General features: G+C 31.1%; 2 protein-coding genes across 6 annotated transcripts; both read right to left on the reverse strand.

The window, feature by feature from the left end:
- Positions 1–5204: 5204 nt before the first annotated feature.
- Positions 5205–16774, reverse strand: LOC105134111 (probable protein phosphatase 2C 60). 5 transcript variants are annotated; one of them, XM_011038394.1, is made up of 12 exons: positions 16696–16773; positions 10134–10213; positions 9781–9903; positions 9258–9321; positions 8544–8652; positions 8034–8187; positions 7637–7762; positions 7262–7400; positions 6814–6890; positions 6528–6580; positions 5911–5965; positions 5205–5664 (listed from the first exon to the last, which is right to left on the reverse strand). In XM_011038394.1, the coding sequence occupies exons 3-12, from the start codon at positions 9895–9897 to the stop codon at positions 5488–5490; spliced, it is 1071 nt and encodes a 356-aa protein (XP_011036696.1). In that variant the 5' UTR covers positions 9898–9903; positions 10134–10213; positions 16696–16773; the 3' UTR covers positions 5205–5487. The 5 variants fall into 5 exon arrangements, with proteins under 5 accessions (XP_011036696.1, XP_011036699.1, XP_011036697.1 ...); XM_011038397.1 differs by lacking the exon at positions 10134–10213 and having other exon boundaries at positions 16696–16774; XM_011038395.1 differs by lacking the exons at positions 10134–10213; positions 16696–16773 and adding an exon at positions 10732–11084.
- Positions 14159–14861, reverse strand: LOC105134110 (eukaryotic translation initiation factor isoform 4G-2). The gene is made up of 2 exons (XM_011038392.1): positions 14632–14861; positions 14159–14548 (listed from the first exon to the last, which is right to left on the reverse strand). The coding sequence occupies exons 1-2, from the start codon at positions 14749–14751 to the stop codon at positions 14285–14287; spliced, it is 384 nt and encodes a 127-aa protein (XP_011036694.1). The 5' UTR covers positions 14752–14861; the 3' UTR covers positions 14159–14284.
- Positions 16775–17051: the final 277 nt, after the last annotated feature.

Here is a 17051-nt window from a genome sequence, read left to right on the forward strand (position 1 = left end):
AACTGCAAAGTCTTATTTTCCTTATTTAGTGTGGTAAAAATCCTGTCATTTATGATGATCTAACCCCACTCTCTAGCTCTCAATATCCTTCTTCAATTCAATCCCCCATTTAGCACTTTTTGATTCAGTCCTTGGTTCAAAAAAAAAAATCCTTCGAATCAGTCCCGTGAACTTGAGCTAAATCCTTCTCGCGACAGAATTCTCTACCTTCATGTTAGATATTCAAACATGAATATCTTAAGCTTCTGGTATCGAAATTAAGCAATTCAAAAGCCCAAATCCATCTACGTGTCTAGGAATACAACTTTGATGAAGGAGTCGAAGTGAGATAAAATCATTTTATATAACAGAATCTAGCAATAATTTAGTTGGTTAAAAAGGGTCTCCTATTCTAATTCAGAAACTGACCATGTCGAGCGTCCTGATATGACTGAGAGCATGAAATAAGAACAAAAATCATAAAATTTGTGATGAAAATAGAGTTTTTTTAATGTAGACTCGGGTCAATATCCTTCTCGTGGCAGAATTCTCTACCTTCACGTTAGATATTCAAACGAGAATATCTTGAGCTTCTGATATTGAAATCAAGCAATTCAAAAGCCCAAACACATCTACATATCTAGGACTATAACTTTGATAAGGATTTGAAGTGAGATAAAATCATTTTAGAGAACAGAATCTGGCAGTAATCTAATTGGTCAAAAAGGTTCTTGATCTGGCAATGTTGAGCATCCAAATCTAACTAAGAATCTGCCCTAAGAACAATGATCCTTAGGACCTAATAAAGGTGTACGTCAATTTTTCAACATGTCATGAGTGACAGAATATACCTAGGATGGTCAGATATCATACGAAACCGAGTCAGAATCGGAGCCTAAATTGGAACAAAAAAAAATTGTGATAGTAGCAGAACCATTTTTTTAGTTCAAATTCTGAGGGATTTATTCAACTTTAAAAATTAGATAAAAAGGAACGAGTTTAGCATTATAAAGACTCTTGATCAACTTAAGAAAACCTTATGATTTTGGTAGCAAAAGGGAAGGATAAAAATAGCAGAATACAGCTCAAACAGGGTTTCAAAAAAATATTTCTTTTTTTTTTTGTGCTTTTGCCAATCTTCCAGCAAATATAAGTTAAACTCCTACACTCAGTTCAAAAGAGATATATAATGTCTTCATCACGTGGGGTTCAAAAATGAGTAACAACAACTAACTTGTTTATATATTTATTAAACAATTCAAACTAGTCAATCTCAAGACTATCCAATGATTGAGCCTAGTAAATTTAAATAATTCATAAACATGAGTCTATTACACCCTATTAATATTATGTTAAATAATTCTTAAGAAGACATCTATTAACAACACTCTACTAATTGTGCTCTCAATATTACTAGAAAGGATTGTTGTGGAGGGGTGCTCTAAACATTATAACAAAAATAAAAATGTTCTTTCTTTATAGATTCATGGTATGAACATTCTTATTTATTATAACTCATTACCATTATTAACTTCTATTATTATTATTTTTTAAGACTAAACAATCAACACAATTTAGCTCTATAGACTTCTCAATAATGATAATTACGCCAAAGCGTACATTTTTATGTTTACCCATAAAATCCCAACAAGACTCTAATCTCAAAGTAGTCTAATAAAAAAAGTTCATAGCCAAGTTAAATACTCACATAAATATATTGTGATGTGATTGCATAAGGCCAGATTCAATCTTAGCCAATTAACATGCCAACTTTCTTGGTGCAAATTACAAACCCAAATATAAAAGTGCAAGTTTCCAAAATCAATTTAAATGTGGTCGATTTAACTCTACAATCCTCACCGGACGTAAAGTATTTAAGTGTATTTTTATCAACAATTATCTTATAAACAACAGAAACCAATTACTCATAACTTAACCACCTAAAATGAATTAAAATTGACAATATTAAAAAAGCTTGAGGTATTTATAATTAATCATATATTTTATTCATGTGTTGATGGTCGGTAAAAAATACATAATTGTGTGTGAGGAACATTGAATACAAATGCTGGCCATAAAAATAAAAAGGTTATTTGTAGCTGCCATGATAATGGATGTCAGATGTGGATAAATATTTTAAAGATATTTTTAAAAATGAGGATTATGATTAATATATAGACCTAGAGAGAAGGTAAGAATTTTTAATGATTCATAACATTTTTTCAGTTTTTATTCATTTAATTATTCATTAAATGAAGTTAAAATATATATTTATTTAATATCATTTAGTAACAACACATCGTTATTGAATCTCTTAAATTAACTCTCCTATAAAACTTTGGTTAGATACTAATTCACTTTATCTTTCTTTCTAATAAATTTTTATTGGTTAGGGTTTCTTAATTCGTTTTTATATGTTTATGTATTTTATTTTTCATATAATATTTATCTTATGAGTCAATATAAAAATTTATAAAACATGACACATGATTTAACATAATTTAAAGGAATATAAAAAGTATTATGTAAAGGCAAAATCCATAAGAAAAAAAAATAAAAGCACACAGGCAAATGGTGCCAAAAACCTTTTTTCATATATTTTGCAGTCATGGAAGCAATATGCTAACATTTAAATTCTTTCTCTTGTATAGGAAGGTTATTGTCGTTCATATATGTTGGTGGTGTTAGGGGGATAAGTTTTTTTTGCATATGATTCATCTATCTTTGAGCAAGTTATTGCTATTCATACATCTTTGAGAGCAATACAAGACATGGAAAACCTTTTCAAAGCCAAAGGCATTGACCAAAAACCTAAATTCAAGCAAAGGAAGAGATTTTTTTTGCACATGATTCCCTCCCAAGTGTGTGTACACACACACACACCATACAAACACAACTTATCTATATAAAATTTAACAAGAAGAAAATTAAAGATAAACTAGAATAATCTCTTTGAGATATTATACAATTACAAAAACAATTCAAAAGACTAATTTCTATTTAAAAATAAGTTAAAATTCAAAAGACTAATTTCTATTTAAAAAGAAGTTAAACTAAAAATTTAAAAATAAAATAGAGGATATTAATTAAAAATCAAACTTAAAAATAAGTTATGTGTTGCTTGGCTTCACAAATCAAGCTCTCATACTAGGCCTAAAAAATCCCAGGTGCACCTGAGACTTGGAGTTCAAGGCAACACTTCTAGTTTTGTTTTTTTTTTTTATCAAAAACTTAAAGTGTGGATGACATGTTGTTTATGCAAGTTTTTTTTATTTATATAAATATAATATTATAATATTCTTTGAAAATTTCCATAAGTGAGGCATGCAAAGTATAGAAAATATCAACATATGAAATTATATTAATTTAAATTTTGAGGATGAAATTAAAAAAAATAAAATTTGATAATGGAATTGATAAAACAAATCAGTGACCAAAACATAAAAGAAAGAGTTATGAACAGTGGTGCAAATAGTTAAAAGAATATTAATGAACAATATTTTCTGTAATGTATTTTGTACAATAAAAAAGTAATGTATTTTAGTTTATTAGAAATAATATAGTTATTTCTCCAAAAACATTTCCCACTTGGAACACATTTATAATATATCTTGAAATTTGTAATGAAGAAAAATAGATATTTTTAAAATTTATTTTATATATTTAATTTTCTTTATATTCTATGAGAAATGAATTAGTTTATAATGTTATAAATACATAAAAGAGAGAGAGGATAAAAATGTTAAAAACAAGGAGGTCACATGTTCAATCTAAAAGTTACACAAAAAGTTTTTTGATTCAATAAATTATTTTATTATTTTTTAGATTATGGTGTAAGAAAGAAGAGAGAAACTTCCCTTAAAAAAACTAACTTGGGTTCCTCTTCTTAACCAAAACTAAACATCTTTATATCAATAGGTTTTTTTTCTTGAGATTAATTCAATGGAGGTTTTTTTTACCTTTAACTTGCCCTAAAAAATAGATCTAAGAGTGAGAGAATTTTTCTTCAACTTAATTGATTTATGTGTTTTTAGATGAATATCAAAGTGTTTTGATTCTCTATATTAGTTTATGAACATTATAAGAATGTTCATTATGTATTTTTGGATAAAAATATATTAAAAATAATTTTTTTATCTAAAAAATCCTAGTCACCTATTCGATTGCTAGAAACTAATTATCAGATGACATAAAAATAATTTTTTTATCTAAAAAATCCAGTTTAATTTTCTAGTCACCTATTCAATTGCTAGAAACTAATTATCAGATGAAATATTGTTTGTTGTGGTAGATGATTCGATGCTTACTTTTTATTTTTAAAAATTAAAAAAAACGAATAACATATTATTCATCACTTTATTTAAATAAAGAAAATAAAAAGACCTTGGGTCTGTATACTTGGTTCTGCAAGTCTGCATACGAGACACTTATTTCTTAGACGTTCACTTAAATTTAGTCGTTTAGCCTCTTTTCTTTAACCGGTTTTTCTTTTTAGAAGCTTTTCTCTTCTCTTTTGCAAAGATTTGAAAAAAAAAGATATATTTTTTAAAAATATTTTTTAATATTAATATGATATTTTTTTAATAAAACTATTGAGTGATTTTTTTACCCTTCTGTGATTTGTCTTTGTTTTATTTTATTAAGTTTAACCTTTTTTAGACCGTGATGTGAGAAAGGAAAGAGAAACTTGCAAAAACAATGAAGAATAGTGTTTTTTTTGTTTTTTCCTTTCATATTTTGTATAAATATGTTTTGTTTCCATAATTTATTTATAAATAAAAAAATTATTTGTTATTGGTTAAAGAAAACAAATTTATTTTTTATTGGTTAAAGAAAGAACCTCAAAGATAAAATAAATAAAAATGTTAAGATTAGATTAAAAAACAGTTTGTATTTTATAATTAAAAAACATAATATTTGAAAAAACATCCACAATATTCACATGTTCTTTTATTATGTTTGAAATTAATTGGCACCAGAGCAGGAGATCAAACTAGTTATTGTCCTATTGTTGCAAGAACCAAACAATTAAAAAACTTATTTTCGAGAGAATAATTGAAAATAATAAATATTCATGATTCAAATTTTACTTTATTCATATCCTATCTATCATCTAAAAGATAAAATTTTAAACATTCATACTACATCATCAAGTCTCAGATATTCATCATCTAAATACTATTCATTATTTAACACGAAATAATATATATATATATAGTGGTAGCTACAATCAAAATTCAAAGACTTGCATAACTGATTGTCTTTGTCAAAAAGCTGTACAGGTTATTGAATTTGATAACTGTGGTTAAACTTCAGAAGCATGTAAGCACACATCAGAACATCAAACAATTTTTCTTAATATTTCATCCATCCATGTTAAACCATCTACAAATACGTATCTGAGGACCTGAATTTTCAAGAAAATGTAGGATCCTTGTGTAATGTTTTTCCATCCAGAGGCTGGATAATAACACCTGGGACTTCTGCAGGCGGCAGATCATACTTCAATTAACTTTCCTCTGGTTTAGATTGTGAGGATTGCTCATCTGCAGAAGCAGGGGACCCTATAGGTTTCTTAAACTGTACCGTGATCATGGTCATATTGTCACATCCCTCACCACTTGCTGTTGATGGCGCCAAACACCTATCAAGGACTCTCTCACACACTGCAGAGAGCTTGTTTTCCTGCATTATTGAGGTTTCCTGTCAGATTTTTGCAATGCATAACCTAGCAAATGTAGATTCACATCATAGAATCAACAAGATCATTTTTTTTCCCTCCACGTGAAAGGTAGATTGGTACTAACGTTAATAGCATAAGCTCTCTACCCAAATATTCCATCAACATCTAAATTTAGAAAAACAAATTTGGAGAGACGAATGAAAGAGTAACATTTCAAAACCTAATAAGAAGAGGTCTAAACCACATACCGAATGTAGTTGTTCATGAATAAAATCTACTAGTTGCTGGCTTGACATGCAATCCCTGAGACAACAAAAATGACCAGTTATCCACTTGTAATTAATTAGTCATGACTTTGCTACTGACAGTTCTACAAAATGAATAAACTTGGATTATCAGCACACTGCCCAGGGCCTATCCAAGTGATCCACAGATTAATTTAAAGTGAATAAAAGATTCAAAGGCAGCAGTTGCGATTCAACTTTAGATGATTTCTGAAACTTCAAGGAAGTGTAATCTTCAAGTCATGGAAACACAATAAACACGCCTCAATCCCACAGACAACAGCAATCTATACTTTTATATCACTAAGCAGTGTTGAGCCTCTAATTCAAAGGAAACAGTGTTCATTAATTTCCTAGTTCTTGTCATGTAAATATGTGGCCATCAGCTAGGGCTAGAGCTCGCTTTATATATTCCACTGAGTTCCCTTCAATTAAAACTACCAAAGCCTCCACTCAGTTTTTTGGTATTGTATTTTCATCACTAAAATCCAAGCATGTTCTATTTCTTTGTTAAGAGAATCAGCACATCATGGATCGACATTCTAAGGCACTGACTAAGAAAGATAACATTAGATGCATACCATATTCCATCACATGCCAGCACAAGAAAATCATCATCATCACAAAGCTCAAGCTGTTGCAGGAACAGAATAAGGACAACAAAATAAATGTTAATTGAATACAAAGAATTTCAGGTATGAAAAATAAAGTAGATGTTAAAGCAATAAGAGAAAATCAAGGTGGTATTGAAGATGCGCACAGGACCATAACAGCATGACCAACCATGATTTGGAGAGTGATAAACAAGGCCTATTAGGAGGGCAATTTGTTTGAATCAAAACATAGCAGAAAGTAGAAAACGCATACAGTGTTTATATCTGGATTGGCTGTCACGATTTGCTTTTCAACAGGTAGATATTTATTCTGCTTGAACTCCACATCACCTGCATTACAAACAAAAATATGAAGAATTGAAAGAAGATACCTCTCTCATAAATAAATGCACATGAGCGTGATTGTCCCCTCATTAAGATGCATACCAAGTAAAATGTGTGCATCAAGGATATACAAACACAGACATGAATATGAAAGTACAGATGTCAGTGGGAGTGCACATGGAGGGTCGGTGCAAACATGTTTTTGAATGGCAGTGCATGCCCAAAGCTTTTCAATATGGAAAACAGAACAGTTTCAGCCTTGTGCTCTATGGTATAATCACTTATAAATCCAGACACGGAGAACCAGAGATTGAGTCTCCAAGCCACACTCGCGGAGCAAGGGACTGGGATCAGGAGTTCACAGGAATGTTAGGTACCTATAGCCCTTGAAAGATTTAAACTGCCATTGACCCGCCCTGCATGTATGAAACCACCAGCTTTTAAAATCCGTTCTTTCTCAGCCTCAAGATCAGGTTTGTGATCTCTAGACAAATTGTAAGCCTGCAACAAAGAGAGCTATGTTTACTGAAAAAAGTATACAAGGTTTTGTCCATATCAACCATATGCCTCTAAGCCCATTTATCAAGATACTATCCCATCACCTTAAAACTTGGAGAAAAGGTGAATTGATTAGCTGAGGCAGAAGTAAAGTTGTAGGAAATTTCAACAATCCAAACAAACCCTATCCTACAAACAATCTTTAGTATTTTGGGAGAAAACCAAACTATCATTTCTAGTTAAATGAAAAATACCTGACCCTTTCTTGATATCACACATCTAGAATCACCGGCATTCGCAACAATGAGGTGGTTGTTTCTAATAATCGCAACACAGGCTGTGCTCCCAGAAGTAGGTCCAGAGAAGTCAGAGTGAGGACCCTGATCACCATGTTAAGAGTAAAATAAGTTCTTAGACCATTTATATTGAGTGATACAAAGATCCACTATTACGGTATGTGTGGTTGATGCCCAACATATGCATTTGGTTTGTGTATAAAATAATAAAGATCCATTTTTAACATAGTTATGTTTCTGGGTATTTTATACATATGCATTTGATAGGAAAGGTATGTTTCCCTGAAATTAACATAGTTGGAGACAATTATACAAAGGCAATAGCTGCAGTGCACTCCATTTGTTTCTAAAATACCTCTTCAAAAGCCCAATCATCAGGCTGTTCATGACAATCACCACCCCTTGGAGACCATATTAACCCTTCTATCATGCCAGTAAACTTGGTTATCTTATCACCCAAGGCAGCTAGTTCCCGCCACCCTCTCTGGCCACGCATCATCTCATCCATTCTGCATGAAATGGGAAATCATGAGTATATGTATCTTTAATTAAAAGTTCGGGAAGCATTTTTACAATATTGTTTTGAGAAAATAGTAGGCACTTACAGACTATAAATCCTGAAATGACCAAATATGCATGCTAAAGAACAAAATTTATGAGTCAAAAAAATCATTAATGCAACAGAGAAATGAAAGACATTATCAAAATTCCTTTAAAATGTTAATAAGAAATATTATCGCTATCACTATGAGGCTCAAAACTCTTGCATCAAGGATGGAGAACAACATCAAGATAATTCTAAACATCAAAACATTATTAGATTGGTACATTACTGTTCACTTAAAATAGCCTTCAATCAAGTAACCTGAAAAATGCTCTCTGGACAGAAGTTCCCATATCTCCTGCTGCATATGCTTCATTCTTGCGAACCTGCTGATGGAGATACTTGGCACAGAATTTTGCAACTACTTTACCTGCAAGTTACTGAACTAAAGTGAGTAATAATGACCTAAATGCCACTTATACTAACATATAGGTACAGCCGTACAAGAGGTATAACAAGGAACGTGTTCAGAACTGAATAACCACCCATAAGAGACGAGCATCAATGGAAACCAAAACAGGAATTCAATGGCTGAAAATTTTATTCAATAAGCGCCCCCCCCCCCCAAAAAAAAAAAAAAAAAAAAGGTGTTTACTGGATACATATTTCTTCCATCACAAATACCCAACTCCACTAAGACTCAGTTTTGAACATGTTGAATCAGGCCACGTGGATTCTTTCCCTCAATCATTAGCAGATCACAAACTTGAAGTGAGTAACAGAAGAAAATTAATCCCAAAAAAAGTATAGGCAAGATAATGCTAAGCTTTTAAAATGGTCAGAGACTAATCATTTATTCACATGAAATTGGAATTGAACATAGTGAGATTACTTTGACTTAGTTCATCTAAGGGCATAGCCAGAAGTCAATCAAAAAACAACAAAATCAGACATGGTGAACATTCAGGAAATAACATTTTAGTTAAGCAATGATATGTAGCATATTCAAATATACATGAAACTTGCAAGCCTTACCTCCATGTCCATCATAAACACCAAAGAATGAAGTGGTAGCGTCCAAATCAGTTATTGCAGCATGCTAGGAATACAAATAACAATAACCATATAACAAACAGCATATCATTTATGTAAAAAATAAAATAAAGTATAAAACAAATGGAATAACACATGTTCTGGAATTTGCTAACATGTGAATGAAGACCTCAACAACAATATTTGAGAATAGAAACGGACAAGACAGACAAATTATAAATTAAGCGATATGTTCATGCTTAACAAGTGTTTGAGCAGTGATCAACTGTTTGTGGAAACCATGCCAAGAAAAAAAAAAAGTTAATAGAGGAGTCCCAGTTGGGAAAGTTTCTGCTTAACCAAATTTATCATTGAAACTGCCATAACAAAATCTTTCAGGACATCCCCACTTAAATTCATTAGCACATTCATATTCCGGACTAATTAATGGGCACCAAGGTTGTTGGTAACAAGACTGAAAAACTTGGAATTTCCGCATAGATCAAATGCTGGGTTAACTACTCACTGCATCTTCCATGGTTGCACGCCAACCTTGCATGGATGATAAACCATATCTAAGCCTACCATTCTCGCCATCCTCTGAAAATTTCTCCGTCTTAGGAGAACTAAGGTATATCCCCATCACTATCTGAAATCAAAGAGCAAGTAACTACGAGTAAACACCAAAATAAGAAAAATTTGGATCAAACAACTCCATCCAACAGAAACGCAAACTACAACATAACTAAAATCTCATGCGCGCACTTCAGTCCCAATCGTAATATATTCTTCAGTTATCAAAATTCTGAAAAATTCAGCTTTTGATGCTTGACACTGGCCAAACCTTCAGACAAAATCAAGCCATTTCATTTTAAATACCTTTTAAAATAAGATTATCGCCAAACTTGTTTCTATTCCTGATTCATCACAGCGCACCAGGTCAGGAATTACGCCATTAACTGATTAAATCAAATCCAAAGCAACAACAAACAAGCAGAGGTTTCAATTAAAAAATGTACAATCTTTAAAAAGATTTAAAGCCATAGTTAATTTCCTTGTACAAAAAACTGCATATCAAGATCCAAGATCAACTCAAATCAGGTAAGTACAAAAACCCAAAAGCCAATTTAAAAAACAGTAACTGGATAACAGAAGTTTCAGATCAAAGAAAACAACAGTAAAAAAACAAAACTAGATACAGATCCCAAGTTGCAACTCCAACATGTCACCGTAATTCAAAAAAAGAAAACTTTCCACAAAGCAAAACCTACTTTAAATTTAAAAAAAATAATAACAAACAGCCAAACTCCCATCAAAGGATATCAATAACACTACATAACATCAAGACCCAGATAACAATTTCAGATACTATAATACAACAGATAAAAAAATACTTCAGAAACCAAGAAAGTCCAAAACTTTAAACTAGCCGGTACCTTATTGGGGGGGGGGCAGACAGAAAGGGAATCTAAAATACCTGAAAACAAACACCTTTTCCAAAACTAAGAGACCCATCAGAAGTTTCAGATAATCTCAGAGGAAAAAACACAAGAGAGTGAAGCAAGAATTCGAGAATGAAAAAGACAGACAGGAGCTTGATGGGGGGGGGGGGGGGGGGAAGGGTTAGGACTTGGTCAAGGAAGATGATGGTATTTTCTCGAGTACTTGAAGGAAAAAATAATAAAGAAAGGAAGAAAGAACTCTCTCTCTCTCTCTCTCTGTCCCTACATTTATACAAAAAGGATTTGATTAGTTTGGATTGGAAGATCAAAGACTGGACCCTTGCTTTGATTTATCATTGTTTACAGTTTGTACTGTTGAGTTTGATAAGATTTTGGTAATCACGTCTTGTCAGCAAGAGAGAGGAAGGAATGTGAAATGTATCAATCTATAAGCTATATTTTTATTTATTAATTTAATCTAACAACTAAAGTCTAAAGGGATTTTTATTTAGTAATTTAATTTAATTTAATTCCAAGATTTATGACACTTAATTTACATATTTATGTGTTAGGTATCGTTATAGGGATGTTTAATTTTATTTTCCAAGAATTTGGATGGCAAGGCGAGCAATTCCTTCATTTAAATACATATAAATTATATATTAAAATTATCAGAAAAACATTTAAAATATTAATTTAATATTTTTTCACATAAAAAAGCCTTCAATTAAACTCATGTGCCAATTAATTCCAATGATGGGATTAACGGTTCCATGTAACAAATTATTTCTATATAAAAAAAGGGGGAAATTGATGAATTTAGGGTGGAAAAAACCATGAGGTACTTAATGGTATTGTTTAATGTTTAGCCAGATGAATATATTTTTTAATATAATAGAAGATTTGAAGATGCACATTATGCCTTAATCACTTCAATAATCAAGAAGGTGGGAGATATAGAATTTCACATCCACCATTTACAATGCACAAGCCATGTGCATTAACATGTGAAGAAGATTTGCAAAGGAATGTATGTTTCCACCACAAAGTTAACAACTGCAAATAATAATTTAGCTGGTTATTAAAATTATAAAATCTAGATTGATCTAGTAAGTCAATGCAGAATCTAAGTTGGTTTGGATTAAAAAAATAGAAAAAAAAAATTTAATCTAATCCTTTAAAAACCTAGATTAACTTGCTACTAAGACATTAAGAGGTGAAATTTGATTAAAAATATTTTTTAAAAAAATTATTTTTGATGAATTCAACTTTAAAATTTGAGTTAAGTTAATGTAGTAATTAATAATTTTAAAAAGTTGATACGAGGGTTAAAAGATTATGTTTTGCATTTAATAATCAAATTTTAAAAAAAAAATCATTAAAATTAACATGATTTTAATTTACCTAAATTAACCCGTAATTAAAATGAGATCCATTTTGAGCGGCTGTAAAACCCGTCTATTTTAATAAAATAGTCCACTTATAATATTGCTATTGAACTTAAATTCTTCTGTCCATGGGACGACCTCCAATTTCCTGGCTCCTCACCGGGAAAAAATTGAAGTCAATAATTTGGGCCAGCCAATAAGTGATTTTTGTTGATTTTTCCTTAAAGTTTGGCATATTTTATTACCTTTTTCCCCCCTTAATATCATCTTATTTTTAAATCAACTTTTGGTAAAGCTGCTATTATCTGAGTTAGTGTTAAAAAGGCCGATTATTATCTACAATAAAATATAAAAATAGAATTATTTTCCCCCATGAGATAATGGAAAAAAGATTAGTAGAAAGGAGTAAAAAGATTAGTAAATAATTTATTTTTTACATCAACATATCTAAACAATTTAGAAATATCAAGACAATGATTTAAAATAATAAAATTAATTTTTTAAAAAAGTATTTTTCACCCAAAAAAACCTAAACTAAATATTTTAATAATAATAATTAAAAATAAAATCTTTGTTATTTTTCTGCCCAACAAAAACAAGAACACCAGCAGATTTTTCTAGAATACTGATTAGGTATGGCCTTAATTTTATTTAATTCCATGTTTCCAATTAATATTGTGAGAGGATAATATGATTTATCACCATGGACCCACCAACAACCAGCGATGTGACAAAGAACATTTAAGAAATATTAATTTAATAATATATTTTTTTTATATTTTTAATATTAACACATTAGAGGGAACATTTAAGAAATATTAATTTAATATTTTTCAAGTAAAAAATATTTTAAAAAATAAATTACAATACGTAAACAAACGCCCGTCAATATCCATTCAAGAAATCATGAAGTGATTGGCAATGTATTTATTTATTTTAATAGGAAGAGGTGTCTTTGAATCAATTTATATATTTAATATCTCCTTGTAGGTGAAGATAATCTCTAAAACTTAATAATTATTTCATTGAGATTTTATTTTTTTCTATAAAAATAGCTTTTTATTGTTAAAAAAAGTTGCATTTTGGCCCAAAAAATCGCCTTCTACTACACTATGGATTACTATCTACATATTCATAGTATTTATTTTTTTATTTTAATTATTAAACTTTTATTTTTTGCAATTGCATCATTTCAAGTCACATTAGCATGAGTTTTTTTATTTAAATTACTTTTAATTTGCATTTACATTATCTCGCACGTATAAATTTTTTATGAATATTTAAGTATGAATTTAAAATATATTCCACAAAATTAGGCTTTAATTATAATTAGAAATAGAAATTAAATTAAGGGGGACCAACTTTAACAAAGAACAACAAAACATATCTCATTTGGATCTTGTCTTGGAAAACTTTAATTTGATCCCTAAAGTCTCAATTTTCCTATTATTTAGTCACTATTGTTTTAAAAATTCACTTTTTTATACTAAACATTATTTTCTTCACTGTCCCGGAATATAAGAAATAAAAGAGAGTTTTTGAAAACATTCGAAGAGAATTCTTGGATGATCACATTTTGACCACCAGAAAGTTAATGTTTAAATCAAAAAATTCGTTCTCTCACGAGAAGTTCAATGGGGTGGTTTTTTTCAACATTATTTAGTTTTTTTTATTCATTTAATTTTGAATTTTTTTATTCATTTAATTTTAAATTTTTCATTTGATTTTGAAGTTTTAGAGTGATTAGAGAGTGCTTGAAGTAAGAAATTGGTTTATTAAATTTTCTATATAATTTTTAAAGTGTTTTTGAGTGAAAACAAGTTTAAAAATATTTTTTTTTTGCATGGGTAAAAAAACCTAAAACATACCATGCATTGTCTATTCCTATAAAAAAAATGTTGCCAAGTGCGCAGGCTTATCATCTAGCTTTATATATATATATTGTGTATTTAAATATTGATCAATGTCCTCTCTCTTAAAAAAAAAATATTTGGTTTAATTTTATTTTTAATTAGTAATTGATATTTTACAATCATTGGGTTTTTTTGTTTTTTAATGCAATTATAGGTGTACCTTTTTTATGATCTATACTCCCCACAAAAGAATTATTATACCAATTTAAGATATTTCTATATGTGTATTATTTAACATGTGAGATGACATCTCTTCAAAAGAAAATCATTAACAGAACGCAAATTAATCAATAAAATGGAAAATTAACCTCTTCACGTCTAGGGACCCAGCTGTTAGCCCGAAGATCAAGAACATCACGAACCATGAACCTACACCGTGGTGCAAGATGTGGATTTGTTGTCAACTCCTTCAACCTGCTGAAATAAACATCATTAACCCGCCGAGCTTTTGGGTTTTCATCCAGTTGCTTGCCTATGGTGTTGAAAAATTGACATATTGCCTCGACATTTTCTTCTGCTGGGCAAGTTTTACTGTCATTGCCCAATAATTCCTGCATCACACAAGATACCCACACTCAGCAATCTAATTACTGCAAAGAAAAACAATGAGAAACAAATTGGTTTTAATAAGGACCTGAACAATATGGTGGACAATCTTTTCAGGCACCATCTTCTGCTTCAAAAGTTCCCCGATAAGGCGCATGTTCCCCATAGTTCGCAGCTTAACCAATCGTTCCTTATCCCTGCGTTCCATTTCTTGTTCAGGACCAGTCAACTTGCTAATTTCTGCCCTCAGATTGCCAGCACCTTCAAATGCCTCCTGGCAATTGTTCAAGAGAATCCGCTTAAAAGTGATTTCTTTCCCACCATGTTATAGTAACAGATCAACTAAACGACCACATACCCTTTCACTGTCTTCAAGACACGTTCCTCCTCGGAGAGATTGCCTCTTCGAACTGACCATGGCACTTCAGCCTTGATCAGAGCAGGAGCAGGCCCTACCTGGTTTGAACAAGATGTTAAGACCATTGTTTCAAAATAAATATTGAAATAATGCTAAACATGCATTAAAATGACAATGAACATCATTTCTTTATCACACAGGCAGTGTTAATACCTTTTGCATTATTATAAACAGGCAAACTATGCATTTCAGAATGATCTAGCTAAAAAGTTACCCGTTGGTTAGCAGTGATTTGAGCACTTGCACACTCAGGAAATAACATTTTAGTTAAGCAATGATATGTAGCATATTCAAATATACATGAAACTTGCAAGCCTTACCTCCATGTCCATCATAAACAACAAAGAATGAAGTGGTTGCATCCAAATCAGTTATTGAAGCATGCTAGGAACACAAATAACAATAACCATATAACAAACAGCATATCATTTGCTTAAAAAATAAAATAAAGTATAAAACAAATGCAATAACACATGTTATGAAATTTGCTAACATGTGAATGCAGACCTCAACAACAATATTTCAGAATAGAAACGGACAAGACAGAAAAATTATAAATTAAGTGAGGTGTTCATGCTTAACAAGTTTTTGAGCATTGATCAACTGTTTGTGGAAACCATGCCAAGAAAAAAAAAAGTTAATGGAGTCGTCCCAGTTGGGAAAGTTTCTGCTCAACCAAATTTATCATTAGTACTGTCATAACAAAATCTTTCAAGACATCTCCACTTAAATTCATTAACACATTCATATTCCGGGCAAATTAATGGGCATCAAGGTTGTTGGTAACAAGACTGAAAAAATTTGAATATTCGCATAGATCAAATGCTGGGCTAACTACTCACTGCATCTTTCATGGTTGCACGCCAACCTTGCATGGATGATAAACCATATCTAAGCCTACCATTCTCGCCATCCTCTGAAAATTTCTCCGTCTTAGGAGAACTAAGGTATATCCCCATCACCATCTGAAATCAAAGAGCAAGTAACATTAAACACCCAAATACGAAAAATTTGGAGCAAACAACTCCGTCCAACAGAAACGCAAAGTACAACATAACTAGAATCTCATGCGCACACTTCAGTCCTAGCCCTAACATATTCTTCAGTTACCAAAATTCTGAAAATTCAGCCTTTGATGCTTAACACTGGCCCAACCTACTGACAAAATCAAGCCATTTCATTTTAAATACCTTTTAAAATAAGATTATCGCCAAACTTGTTTCTATTCCTGATTCATCACAGTACACCAAGTCATTAACTGATCAAATCAAATCCAAACCATCAACAAACAAGTAGAGGTTTCAATGTTGTTAATATCCTTGTACAAAAAACTGCATGTCAAGATCCAAGATCAACTCAAACCAGGTAAGTATAAAAACCCAAAAGCCAATTTAAAAGGCAGTAAATGGATAACAGAAGTTTCAGATCAAAGAAAACAACAGAACAGAACAAAACTAGATCAAATCCCAAGTTGCAACTCCAATAAATGTTAAAATAAAGAAAGATACAACATTAACCACATAGTAATCTGAACCACAGTAATTAAAAAAAAAGAACTTTCCACAAAGCAAAACCTACTTTAAATTAAAAAATAAACTGCCAAACTCCCATCAAAGGATATCAATAACACTACATAACATCACGACCAGATAACAATTTCAGATACTATAACACAACAGGGAAAAAAAAAACTTCAGAAATCAAGAAAGTTCAAAACTTTAAACTAGCAGGTACCTTATTGGGAGGGAAAGATCAGAGACAAAGGAACAGAGAGAGAGGGGAGGGGGGGTGTCAGGACTTAGTCAATGAAGATGATGGTATCTTCTCGAGTACTTGGAAGGAATAAATAATAAAGAAAGGAAGAAAGGACTCCCTCCCTCCCTCCCTCCCTACATTTATATAAAAAGGATTTGATTAGTTTGGAAGATCAAAGACGGGACCTTTGCCTTGATTTACTATTGTTTACAGTTTGTACTGTTGAGGTTGATAAGCATGTGGTAATCATGTCTTGTCAGCATTAGAGTGGAAGGAATGTGAAATGTATGTCAGCATTAGCATGTGGTAATCATGTCTATAAGCTATATTTTTAT

The sequence above is a fragment of the Populus euphratica genome, unplaced genomic scaffold, assembly GCF_000495115.2.
Source record: "Populus euphratica unplaced genomic scaffold, PopEup_1.0 scaffold40.1, whole genome shotgun sequence".
Classification (NCBI taxonomy): domain Eukaryota; kingdom Viridiplantae; phylum Streptophyta; class Magnoliopsida; order Malpighiales; family Salicaceae; genus Populus; species Populus euphratica.